The sequence below is a fragment of the Helianthus annuus genome, chromosome 14 (assembly GCF_002127325.2).
Source record: "Helianthus annuus cultivar XRQ/B chromosome 14, HanXRQr2.0-SUNRISE, whole genome shotgun sequence".
In the NCBI taxonomy this organism is placed as follows: Eukaryota; Viridiplantae; Streptophyta; class Magnoliopsida; order Asterales; family Asteraceae; genus Helianthus; species Helianthus annuus.
This window is the reverse complement of record NC_035446.2, coordinates 94,564,589-94,578,618: the sequence shown is the minus strand read 5'-3', so window position 1 is coordinate 94,578,618 and position 14,030 is coordinate 94,564,589. Positions and strand designations below refer to the sequence as shown.

Here is a 14,030-nt window from a genome sequence, read left to right as displayed (position 1 = left end):
TCACATAAAAACCCATTCCCACAAAAGTGAGTTTTGAGCCTTTATTGAGCATACAAATACATATCTTTATATTAAATGCTCATTTTTCGTTTCTTGTGTGAATAGCCGCTTGGTTCTTACGACTCTGGAACTTGCCACAACAATGCATTCCCTGTCCTTACCAACTTAAACCCGAGTAAGTAAATGATGAAGGCATTAGGACTAACCATTTTTCTTTCTACACCATTATTTTTCATTTTTTTACCACCTACCCAAAATCCCCCTAGTTAACCCCTTTGAGGCTAAACCTTTTCATTTCTTAACCCAAAAACAAACACCCTTTTTATCCATCTAAACCTTTTTTTTTTATTTTTTACCCTTTCTTTTAGTAACAAAGCTCTGTTTTTCTTATGACTTGAAATATATATATATATATATATATATATATATATATATGATGAAACCAAATAAACAAACAAGTTTATCAAAAATAACTTTGTTTGAAAGAAATGGTTCATCAAAATAAAATAAATTGTGAAAAATAAAAAGTCTTTCAAAAACCGACACTTTTTACGCTTTTCGCCCTTTCACTAACCACTAACCCAACCACCCACCTTTACCCCAAGCCTAACCCTTCACCCAAAAAGTCCTCTTGATATTTACAAAGGTATATAGTTAAAAAGGATGAGGATTGATTGCTTGGCAAGCTTATGGTAGGAGTAAGCTCCATGCCGCTCTCGAGTGATTCACTAAAAATACACCTTCAGCCGAGTGTTGAGTGATCCCCCGTGAGGTATGTGAACTTGTATATAAATGAAATTTTAAAAAGGCATGTTATGCCCTAATAAGTAATTTATCGTATGAAACGTTTTTAATAAATCATGACGAATAGGATTGTAAATAAATAAAAATAAAACTTAAATAAAGAATCTTGGAAATCCCGACACTATATGACAAGCCCAAAAAACCTTCTCTTCTACCCATTCCATTTGGGAGTGAAAAAGTCACATTATAAAGAGTTTTGCTTGAGGACAAGCAAAGATTCAAGTGTGGGGTTTTTGATGTGCACAAAATGCAACATATAAATTACATCAATTGTGGCATAAAACTAACCCTTTTTTAGTACTAATGTTGGAAAAAGTGTGCTTTTGTCTTCCTTTGGTATTTTCAGGATTAAATAAGCTCAAATAGACAAAAGAAGCAAAAAGGCAGCAAAATCTAACATAAATACAAGAAAAGGAACAAACATGGCACGCCCGACCTCCCGACAGCATCTTCCCAAGCAAAACAAGAAGACAGAAGACTGAACACGCCCCATGCTCAGTGAGCACGGGGGCGTGCCCAAGTGTTAGCAGAAAAGACAAAGTTGTAGAAGCTTCCATCGCCCACCACGGGGCCGTGCTCAGCGGACACGGGGCCATGGTCAACTATAAGATTCGCGAAATCCAGGCAAATCTTGATAGTACAGATATGCTTCTGCACACGGGGCCGTGCTCAGCGGACACGGGGGCGTGGTCAACTAATGCAGATAAACTGCATTTAATGAAGAAAGAGAGGAGGATGGACACGGGGCCGTGCCCGAGCTTCTGTTCAGCCTATAAATAGGAGTGCTTGGAGCTCTTGCAACTCATCCCTTGGTACACTACCTCTCTCACACTTCACCCACCACCCACCACCATCACAACACCATCATCCACCAGCATCATCCATTGTCCATCATAGAGTGTGTGAGTCGTATCGGGATCCAAGATTGATCGTAAGAGTTCTTGACAATCAAAGGCCATGTTTGCCTAAGTCTCTTACATCACTTGGTGAAGACAAGTGTTTAGTGTAATACTTTTTATTTTTAATCTTTTGCACTTTTTAATTGGTTTTGTATTAATGACTTTAATTACTAGTTTCTTATGTTGAAGGTGATTCTTCCTTATCGTTTGTCCGTGGTGTCTTGCCATTATTTTACTGTTTATATAAAATAAAAGATTTTCACCATTCATATCTCCACGGTCTATATGGAGGTATGTTGGCTACCTGGTCGGGGGTTAAGAGAACAGTTTAGTAAGAGTCTTGCCATTGTTCAGTGTATAGATCCTGCAAAGGACCTGGGTCAAATTTAGTAGGACCTCCTTCAATACCCAAAGGTATTGGATAGCGGGGGTCCAAACTCTTTGATTCTCTCATAAGTTAAACTACTATTAAAACTTTAACCCGGCTGCTTAGAACTGTATCCCTGCTGACTCAGACTACTTAGCCGAGGGTAACGTCGCCTTCAAAAGAGGGGCCTACCACATTATGCATTAATAACTTAATTAATTATCTTTCAATAATCCGACCCTTTAGGATTGTATCCTTGTTGACTCAAACTACTGGGTTGAGGGTAACGTCACCTTCAAAAGAGGGGCCTACTACAATAACTAAGATAATCTCTTAAACAAGTGCAAAAGTGCGAAAATAATCAAAGGTTACACTACACACGAGTCGGATCCAAGTGATTCATCTTGTCTATCTGTTTTTATTGTTATTTTATTTTCAGCATTTTAGTTAGTTTTTTTTATAGTTTAAAAACCTTTTTCTAACATTTTGGTTTGATTAGACGTGGAGGATAAACCGGTATTAAAAGCTCTTGTGTCCTTGGACGACCTCGGTATCTTACCAACACTATACTACGTCCACGATGGGTGCACTTGCCCATATGTGTGTTTAGTGTTAGTGAATATCGTGTTTATAAATTTAAAACTTGGCTAAAAAGTGTAAAAAGGGCTTAAAATATACACCTAAAATATATACACACTGACACGCATCAGCGTATCTCATGTGGTCCCCTGTTATATATATATATATATATATATATATATATATATATATATATATATATATATATATATATATATATATATATATATATATAGGGAGCCGCTAGAATGAAAACCACCTCGAGTTGTAAGAACCGCGAGAACTACACCCCACGGAGCGCCGTTCGCCATGATTTTTTTTTTTACAAGTAGATGTGTATATTATAAACACAGCCGTAAAAAATCATGGCGAATGGCGCTCCGTGGGGTGTAGTTTTTTACACCACAAGTTTGGTAAAAAAAAAAGAAAAAAGAAAAAAAATTAAAAACACCAAACTTGTGGTGTAAAAAACTACACCCCACGGAGTGCCGTTCGCCATGATTTTTTACGGCTGTATTTATAATACACACATCTACTTGTAAAAAAAAAAATCATGGCGAACGGCGCTCCGTGGGGTGTAGTTCTCGCGGTTCTTACAACTCGGGGTGGTTTTCATTCTAGCAGCCCCCTCTATATATATATATATATATATATATATATATATATATATATATATATATATATATATATATATATATATATGTCAGGTTTTTAGTTGAGACTTTCTATGTCATCTACCGATTTGGATCATATTGTTTACTGTTTTTTATGAGGTGATGATGTTCTGTGGGTCATATTGTTTAGTTTTTTTTATATGGTGTTTGTTAATTTGTTTTTTTTATAATTTTATTTTAGTGTGTAAAATGTCTAAACTTGGGAGAGGGAAACGTGGGCCTGCGACTTTCTTAAAAAAAGACTGTGACTATACAATTGAGTTTAACCATGATAATCAACCGATTGGCAAGAATGTGACTGATTATACTTCATGGTTAGGAGTGAAGCTAAAAGCCTTGATAATCACGAGAATGTCGTTTAATCATAATGTTGGACCGAATCCGAGTGTTTAATCAGATATTTGTATAACATAGTATTTTATAAAATAGTTCCAGAAGACCCTAAAGTTGCCTACTTCAATATCCACAAAATAACTGGAAAAGAGTGCGAGGAAAATTTTGTAAGTGTAAAAGAACACTTGTTAAGTGTCTACAAACTTAAAAAAAGGGCACAAAATATTTTCTTGCACCCTTTTTTTATAGGTAATATATATTTTATTATTTTTAGTGTATTCAAGTTAATTTTCTTTATTTTATTACACTACTTTTTATACCTTTCTTTTTTCTAGCGCCCATTGGGTTTTGTTTATCGCTTCTCCCAAGGAACGAAGTGTTTGGATCTTGGATTCGACTTCGGTTAAGGCCAACAAGAATGAAGATGATTATCCTCTTTCGAGAGCAATAGAATCTTCTTTTGGAAGTGGACTTACATAGACCATGGTTCAAGTATGTTATCAGTATTATTAACTCTTATGTTATACAATTAAGTGATTATTTTAGTAATTGATCTTTTCTTTTAAATTTAATGCAGTTTAAGCAACAAGACGGGTCTTGGGAGTGTGGGTTCATGGTGATTTGGTTTATGGTCCGGTTTGTTTTAAAGAAGCGATTTCGTTTTTCAAACAATGTAAGTATTACTTTTAGAATTTACCTATTTTGATTTTAGTATGTTGGGGTTATTGATCCGAGTTTAAGGTTGTATTATTCGGGTTTTATGTTTATTTTTGGTGCTTCGGGTTAACTGATATATGTTATTTGATTTCTTTTTAGATTTGGACCCAGATAACAAGCGTAACACAAGAGGAGATCAACATGTTGGTTGAAAACATCATGACGCGGTTTTTTAAGAGTGTAGGTTGGTTGAATACATCATGATGGGTTAGGTTAGTGTAGTTATTTGAACAACTTTGGAAGTTATTACGTTTAGAACAACTTTTGTAAACTTTGGAACTTATTATGTAATTAATAGGTTCTATGATATTTGCTGAGTGTTGTTTGTTTTAGTTATGGCTAATGTGTATACACTTTTCTAGCTGAGCTTCCCATTATCCATTGTTTTGAGCCAATATTTTTTATTTAGGCATTATTTTTTCTGTGACGCCATTATTTTGAGCTAGCTCTCCTATTACCCATTATTTTGAGCTAACAATTTTGATTATTTTTAGCTAACATTTTTTATTTAGGCATTATTTTTTCTAGGTGGTTGGATATTAAACCATCGCTTAAAATCACAAAATCACAAATTATTGACATGTTTTTTTGGGCAGAACTTGTTTTATTTTGGGCGGGTTTTTAACCGTTGAAATTAATTAAACATTTTTTCGTGCGACATTTGTTTAGGCGGTCACAAAACCGCTCATAATCCTCATTTACACCGCCTAAACAAATCATTTTTGTAGTGGTGACAATGATACGCAAAGCACACCATTAGCCTCGTCACGGGAAGGGGAGCCTCTCTGTGACCAAGCTCGGGCGTGAAAATAAGAACTAGGGAAGTACAAGATAAGTTAGAAGAGATATATATATATAGAGAGACACACGATTACCCTTTTTGGGAGTTCCATTGGAGTATTTATACTTGTGGGAATGCTAATGTGGCCCAATTTGTCATGGTCGGATCAATCGTTGTCAGGTGTTGGACCCATGTTAGTTATAAAAGATCCTTCTAGCCTGGATTGGGAGAATAGATCGGACAGGGTTGCGGAGACCGAAATTATTGTTTTGTTAGGTGACTTAGATGTTGCCTCATCAGCCAACATACAAATCGATCATCTTATAATAGTTTTTACCTATCACATAATTTGTTACTGTAATTCTACTTTTGATGGCATCTCTATTTGGTTAAATGATGTATTTGTGTGTTGCCTCTGGCATTGAAGGAAAAAAAACATAACTTGCTATTGAACAACTTTACTATACCACCATCGCCGTGGTCCTAAAGATTTCAGTTAACTTTATGTGTGACTTTAGCACTACATTCCAAGATGTTTAAACTAATATAACTTCAAAATATAAGTCCAAAATACCCAAACTAAAATGTTGGAAAGAAGTGCCCCTCCCCGAATGATGCTGATTTAACTATTTAAGTAACGTGATGAACAAAAAATCTAAATTTAGAAGTAGATCTAGAGGTCGTATGAGTTGACTCTTCTTGAAAGAAGTAAAAATTAACCAATTTAATAGGGCATTAGTTTTTTTTTTCTTTTTTATGAACGTCCAACAAAACCCGTCCACCCAGATACCCTCATAGGCAAAAGGCCACCTATCCACGCTGATGACCGCAGACAGCGTTGGTGACCTAGCCTCTCACTAATTCCAAAAGAAATCCACAACTCAAAAGACTACAGTGGTAAAACGTTGACTCACACATAACATTTTGTAACAAACGAGACTTCAACCGACGACCTCCGCTAGCGAAAGTCACCAGGTATCACTAAAGCATTGCCCATTTCGTTAACGAGCCATTACTTAAGTTTAAAAAAACGTTAATAATATTTTAGTTTCAAACCTTATATGGAATTATGGACGATTGGTTGACCTAGAGTTTTTTTATTTTGTAAATCAATTTTAAATAATAAAAAAAAGTTAGTTAGCTTTACTATTTATTTAAAATAAATTTAGTTAGCTTTACTATGAAAGTATTGTTGGCGTAACTATAACCACAACTGCATTATCAATAACCATCGCATTTATTTCCAATTCACAAAATTCATTTCACATTCACATCCGCCATGGAACTCCGAGCTCCCACCCCTGTTTCTCCACCTTCACTCATCCGAACCCAATTATCCAAACCCATTTTCACTCTTCCATTTACTCCAAACAAACCATATTCACCCTTAACCACTTCAACCCAATTCCAAAAACCCAAATTCAAGACTTTAACAGCCATTTCTCCATCTGTTTCAACCGAACAAGAAACCGAAACCCATGATCAAGATGAGAAATTCGACTGGTATTCTCAGTGGTATGCAGTCATGCCAGTGTGTGATCTGGACAAGAGGGCCCCACATGGGAAGAAGGTGATGGGTCTTGATGTTGTGGTGTGGTGGGATAAGAATGAGAATGCATGGAAGGTGTTCGACGATATGTGTCCTCACAGATTGGCTCCACTTTCTGAAGGAAGGATTGATCAGTGGGGTAGGCTGCAGTGTGTGTATCATGGCTGGTGCTTTAGTGGCTCTGGTGACTGTAAATTGATCCCTCAAGCTCCCCCTGACGGTCCTCCGGTATACTAGATAACATATTAGGGAAAATATATTAGTTAGCGTTTATTGTATACATCCACAGAATACACAATACCTGACCGGTTTTTATTGTTATATAACGTGCAGGTTAATACGTTTAAAAAGGCGTGTGTTGCGGTTTATCCAAGCACCGTGCAAAATGGAATTGTTTGGTTTTGGCCCAACACTGATCCGCAGTACAAAGATATCCTCACAAAGAAGAAACCACCATCCATCCCTGAACTCGACGATCCTTCATATACATTCCAAATGTTTAACCGAGAAATACCATATGGGTATGCAGTATGCGCATTTCACCTATATTTTGCATATTCATCGGTTCAAAATTTAATCTGAGAGTGTGACACTTTCAGGTATGAAATCCTGGCTGAAAACCTCATGGACCCTGCTCATGTTCCATATGCACATTATGGAATATTTAGGGCGCCACAGCCTAGATAAGTATTTATACAATTACATAATTCTTATGCTTTCAATTTTCTAGTATTCTTGATGAGCACCTGTGAGTCGTGACCCAACGCGTCTAACATAAGTTTACTACAATGTTAAGGTCGATCGGGAAGGGGGTGCCCCCATAGATATAAACATAGATCCGATACACAAAAATGGTTTTACCGCAAACCAGCCATACGGCGGATCGAAATTTGTCGCTCCTAGTCTACATATCTCATTTACTGAAATTCCAAAGGTATAAAATATTTCAATTTACTTGTGAAACATTAAATTTGTTGCTCCTAGTATTCATTCAACGTGAGAACTATATTAATATTTTGATACTTTTACTTGTGTAATTGAATAAACTCAGGGGAAATCAGCACAACCACGACGGTTGTTACTGATCTTTATATGTATACCAGTGAGCCCGGGTAACAGCAGATTGATCTTTATTTCCGGAAGAAACTTTGCTGTTGGGATCGATCGAATTGTTCCCAGATGGACGTTCCATATTAATCAGAATTTGGTTATTGATTCAGATTTGTATCTTCTTCATATTGAGGTAACTTGTAGGAGAAGAAACTGATTATGCAATGTGATTCGAGTAGGTTTTTGAACGGTTATGCAACTTGCAGGAGAAGAAACTGATGAAACCCGGTTTTTCCAGTTGGGAAAAAGCCTGTTTCGTGCCAACTAAATCAGACGCGAAAGTGGTTGCGTTTAGAAAGTGGTTAAAGAAATATTCAGGCGGCCGAATTGACTGGGGAAACAAATTTAATGAATCTTTACCGCCTACACCGCCTAGAGAACAACTTATGGACAGGTTATTTGCGTAAAAGTTGACTAAATTGATGTTATTAACGTCAAAATTAATTGGCGTTTTGATTGATTTTGATGATTTTAGGTATTGGAGTCATGTGGTGAACTGTAGCAGCTGCAATGGTGCGTATAAAGGTTTGAAGGCTCTTGAGGTGGCTCTTCAGGTGTTTTCGGTTGCTGCAGTGGCTATGGTGGCTGCAACCAAACAAGGGATCATATCGGTTGCTGCAAGGAATTCACTTGCGGTTGCTGCAGTTTTGTGCTTTGTGGGATCAAAATGGGTGGCTTATTTTGTTTACAAAAACTTCCATTTTCATGATTATAATCATGCTTTTCAATGAGACTTGTTTTGTCATAATACATTGATGTGAAGAGGTCTTGAGGCCCGTATATTTATTAAAGATCAATAAAGATAAGGATATATATTTAATATTATTTAATATGAATAGTGAGACTCACTAATAACATAGCTTATTAGTAGGGTATCTGAAGCTCTGATGAGGGCAAACCTTATCTCTACTAGAGGGGATGAGAGGCCACTCCCATTGAGACCCCTGCTCCAAAAACCTTTTATTAGTAGCGATGTTACTAAGAGAAGTTCGTACATCGGATGCAACTTAACACAGACACACGTACCAACATCGAATGATCTCCCATAAATCTGCATGTTGTTCATATGGGTCCTTGTCCTATTCAAGTTGAACTTTAATGTTTGAATAAGAGTAAAGTTGGTATTATACCATCACTCTATTAATGCCACTGATTCGGAGTTTTTCATAAGTCATAACCACACATACTTGGCTAGTATGACCATTTGTGATAGAGGTTCTCGCGTCTTTAGTGCACCTTTCCCAATAAAATATCACTTTTAAACGTTTTAAAGTTGGATAGAACTAAGATTGACAGCCAGTCGAAGATGAATGCCACAATACAATAAGTAGTTTATGCTTCCTCAGTAAAACTTGCCCATCTGGTGTATCGTTTTGTACAGGGGCGCAACTTAAGAGGGCCCGCGGGGGGGGGGGGGGGGGAGGATCGGCTCAACCATTTTGGTGGCCTAAGGCGAAGTAAAATCTCGTGGCATTTTTCCCAAAAAAATGTATGTAATTGAAAGTTAAACTTGAAGGGCTCGAGTGTAATTATTTGAAAGATTGTGTTAAAATTTAAAAACAAGGAAAAAAATGGTGAACCAAGGTCTCACCAACATCCATACATACACAAAACCACTACACTACCAACCATAAATTTGTTGATATCCACACCCTAAATCTTTTATAAATGGACTGTGGTTTCATCAAATTGTGGAGGTCCCATAGTTTTGGTGGCCCAAGGCCCAGGTCTCACCTCATATGTAGTTTTCGTATAGAAATTTTTGGGTATATACGTTTTCGACCACCCGTCTTCATTGTCAAGCTTCGCCTCTAGTTTCATACATCCCCTTGTTCCAACTTGGTATAAACTGTGTTGCATGCGATCAGATTGATTGTCTTGTAATGATTATAATATGTTATCTAATATGAAATTATGCATGATCACTATTAGGTTAGATTATATGCTTTTGATGGCCAGTGTAACATCCCAACCTCGTTTGGCTGAATATTAATTTTACAGAATTTATAAATGCATAACATATAAAAGTTGTCGTTTATCACATCAAATAGCTTTATTAACCCGTTGTCCCAATAGCTTTATTAACCCTTTGAGCATAAAGAATGAAAACACGATTGAGCCTTTTGTCAAGTGCAATCTACATATGATAATACGGAAAGCGAATGAACAGTGAAAAAACCCAACCACACACCTGCCTGGCACAAGGTCATGGGGCCATGTGGACGTTGATACTAGAGCCACCAAGCGTTTGCCACTCCCACATGTTACTAAGAGATTAACACTAATTAAGCCATCTTTTACAAAAGTCCATTATTCTCCTAAATCCCTTCTCTCGCTAGAACACACAAAACATAACCCCTGGTTATAATAAAACGTTATAAAGTGTAATAACCTAAGGTGACAATAAACTAGCTTTCAAATCACAAGAATTTAGTAATACCAAAATGTACACTAATATAGAATAGTTTAAATTTCTACATACCACAACTCAGGAACAAAGATTAAAAAAAATCAAAATTGAATATCAGAAATTCAAAACCAGAGGGTAGGGTCGAATGACAAAGTACAAAACACAACAAATACTACAGGTGACAAATATCATGTCAATCTTTAACCTTAATATAAATCTTAACAATTAACAAATATAACATATATCAACCTTAAACGCCCCGTTTGCGATATGCGCATATAATGTATATATGTGTGGGCGCTTGGGGGGCAAAAGTGAGAGGACACTAATTTTAACGTTATTTTACTAATTTCGTGAAAATAACATTAAAAGAGGGGGATGGTTAATCATGTATCATGTGGTGGCGTTGATAGCCGAAAGACAAGGGGTATATGCACTAATGCAGTTGTCTCAATTGCTGAGTGTTATGTGCCTTATGTCTAAGGCTTGATGCAAAACTACTATCGAGCTGGGGGTCTCACTGGAAACAACCTCTCTATTCCTACGGGGTAGAGGTATGACTGTCTACATCTTACCCTCTTTAGACCCTACCTTAGTTTTGCTATTGGTGGGATTTACTGATGAGTATGATTATGATGGTGAACAAATATCAACCTTAAGAGAACAACATGTAAATAACATATATTATAAAGTATATACCATAAACAAACGATATTAAACTTATAAGCTCAATAAAAAAAATCTTATTATTATGATTATTTTTAATAAACTAGTATTAGCACCCCCCGCGTTGCGGCGGGGGCTAAAACCATGAAAAAACTAAAGTGACAAATGCGTTATTTGAATTAGTAATTCAGTATGTAGCGAACAAAAAGTTGGACTTAGCAAGCAGCTAAGCCAACAAACCAACCCTAAGACTAAAAAATAACAAAAAACAACAGATTACTTGAACAAAGTTACTACAACACATTTGACCCTATTCGTCCATAGGAGCACTCCTTGAACTTTCTCGTTTCTTCGATTCCAAAGTTTCCGGATAGCCAACAAAAAGACCACGTGTATGGCCTTTTTCTCCTTAGTTGGCTTGCCTATATTATGTGCATGATCCAACATCACCTAACACCATTTTGCTTTGAATCCAGCAGTTTGCCAGTTTCCAGTATCCTGCCCTCAATGAAATCGACTGCATCCTGATTCCTGTGGTTGTATTTCAGCAACCCTTTTAAACAGTATGGCTAGAGCCGCACTGGAAATTGATATTAGTTTGGGCTACGTGTTACGTACAAGGGAGTACGTAACTAAAGAAAAATCTATACCAATAAAGGTCTAATGTTACTCAAGAACATATGCAAAGTATAATCAGAACATATATGTTCGTGTTATGTAGATCCTAATGTTATTAAAGAGCTTACCTCCCTTGACGCCTACTAAAGGCTTAAATGAGTTTAAGCCTTTCATGAGTTTGTTGATTGCTAACTGTAGTATTCCAGGTTGCAAAATAACCGTGTCTCGTATTATACAATAATTATATTAGCACTATGCTACAACCACTATAAGTAACTTGTTGCGAATATATCTACGCTACCATATGCAGTCTGACCCATTGCGAATAAAATTTACTTGCAAGCTGGTGAAATTCCAAGAGGCAATATGGCCCGGGTAATGTCGCCTGCAATCTGCCAAAAAATTCAGCCGGCTTGTTACAACCTGTTAATTTATACTGCAAAAATGGATTATATTGTATTAGAAGTTTAAAAGTATAGATGATAAACATAAAACATTCGAATCAAATACACTGTTTCGCTAGTTCACAAGCTCCCTATCTCTCGTTAATATACAAACAACTAACAACGTTCATAATTTGTTGTAACATGTTTTGGAAACCGGGTGGACCCCCGAATCTGTCATCGTCCCCCTGGTGTGTATTGTGTTTGGAATCAGGTAGGCTTTTTTTCATTTATGCGAATTTGGAATTACGCCTAATACATCTTGTAGCCATGTATGTCTCAAACATTCTTGTACTTACACCTACTGAAACAACCCTTTAAATTAAGCTACGAACCATGGAGATCCAACATATTTTTGAAACCAAATTGTGCAGCCCCCTTACTATACTAAATACATAAAAATTAGGCTAAGTGGTACGAGATTTATGCGTATATGAAAAGTGGCCTATGTTCTAAGCTATGTTGGTCAAAACCTTAAGGATTTACTACTTGATTGTGGCGGTGAGTAAGTGTGCGAAGTAGCATAATTGAAGACTTCTTACTCCGTTCCTCCTTTTTTGAGGTTGAAAACTGCCATGATAAAATTTGTGAACTACATGTGTGACTGGTCTGAACTACAAACTTGGATTCCATACGTTCCAGCAGATGCAACACCAGCAACTGCAAGTCTAACTACAAATGGTGTCTCCTGCAATAGAGAACTTTTAGTGAGTGTAAAGACTTTGGAAAGCAAGTCAAAACCAAAGGGCTAAGATGGTTAAGGTATATATAAAAATTAAATTTTAAGAAAGCAACAATGTTATTGTTCATTAATATACTCAATACAATTTTTAAAATGCACATATTGCTCATAGATAACTATTTATGTAATGTAATCACTCTTTTAGCATAGACAAGGCTTATTAAATTAAAACTGACAAACCATTTTTGTTTCTAATTATAATAAATAAATTTAATCTTAAGAGTAAGGTTAACATACAAAAAGCCTTATCATACATCATGTAGGAGACAATGGTAACCGTTGGATCAGTGGTATAATCACGCATGGGACCACATAATCACACATGGGACCACATAATCACGCATGGGACCACATAATCACGCATGGGACTATAATCACGCACGTTCTATGATAATAACGCACGTTATATTTTTTGTCATGTATGTTAATGTAGGTTAAGCCCTGATGTACATTATACTTTCTCTTAATCTTAAAACATATTTATTGGACAATTTATAAACAACGCCTCAAATTCAAATCTTAATAAACAAAATTCATAAGTGAAATCCAAAGCTTTACTCAATAATTGTTCTAAGCTTTGGTGTGTTTACATATTTTCACTAATTATTCCTTATCCTCATAAACCCTAATCTTACAATACTAACGGTATTATGCACCACCACACCATAACCAAAAAATTGAATTAATCATCACAACATGAATATGATGTTGAATTAATCATCACAACGAACATGAATATGATGGACTGCATATAGAGGTAATGAAAATGATGGATGAGTGATGACTAACCATTTAATTTGGTATCTCAGAGCTCGAACAAATCGAAGTCTTGAATATCTTTCGAGTTTCAGACTGTAGGCGTCGGAGGTGAAGGATGCGACCTTACCTCTGCCGTTGTCGGAGGTTGAAACCACCCGGCTGCCGTCTGTTACCTCTCCTTTCTACTTTCTCTCTCTATCGTATTCTCTCTCAATCTATTTCGAGAAACTTGTGAGTGTCGTGGCAAAATTTGAGACTCACACCCTTATTGATAAGTGAGTCACCATGGTACCAACGCATGTTTTTTTTTTTTCACAAACCACTGTCCCACTTCCTAAGCAGACCTTATAACAAACAATAACATAAAACAACATCAAAGCCAAATGTACAAGTAACATTGCATAGCAATGTTAGAAATTAGAGTATATATAAATAATCATCATTACTTGTGTTATCTATCTATCTATCTATACTATTATAAAAAGAGAAGTGATGGACAAGTAATTTTATTTGCGTATAAATTTTGAAACATTATGTACAATAGAGAGAAGCCATTTTAAAGGGGCTAAAGTTGCAACT

General features: G+C 36.3%; 1 protein-coding gene and 1 long non-coding RNA gene across 3 annotated transcripts; one reads left to right on the top strand and one right to left on the bottom strand.

Annotated features, from left to right (window-relative positions):
- The first annotated feature begins 6,364 nt into the window (after positions 1-6,364).
- On the top strand, positions 6,365-8,638 carry LOC110908705 (protochlorophyllide-dependent translocon component 52, chloroplastic). The gene is made up of 7 exons (XM_022153684.2): positions 6,365-6,931; positions 7,037-7,224; positions 7,303-7,386; positions 7,493-7,637; positions 7,755-7,946; positions 8,020-8,207; positions 8,289-8,638. The coding sequence occupies exons 1-7, from the start codon at positions 6,434-6,436 to the stop codon at positions 8,542-8,544; spliced, it is 1,551 nt and encodes a 516-aa protein (XP_022009376.1). The 5' UTR covers positions 6,365-6,433; the 3' UTR covers positions 8,545-8,638.
- A 2,410-nt stretch (positions 8,639-11,048) lies between these two features.
- Positions 11,049-13,774, bottom strand: LOC110908710. Of its 2 annotated transcripts, XR_002574816.2 has the most exons (3): positions 13,482-13,761; positions 12,493-12,638; positions 11,049-11,943 (listed from the first exon to the last, which is right to left on the bottom strand). It is a non-coding gene; the product is annotated as an uncharacterized LOC110908710 (long non-coding RNA). The 2 variants fall into 2 exon arrangements; XR_004878192.1 differs by having other exon boundaries at positions 11,049-12,638; positions 13,482-13,774.
- Between the last annotated feature and the right edge of the window lie 256 nt (positions 13,775-14,030).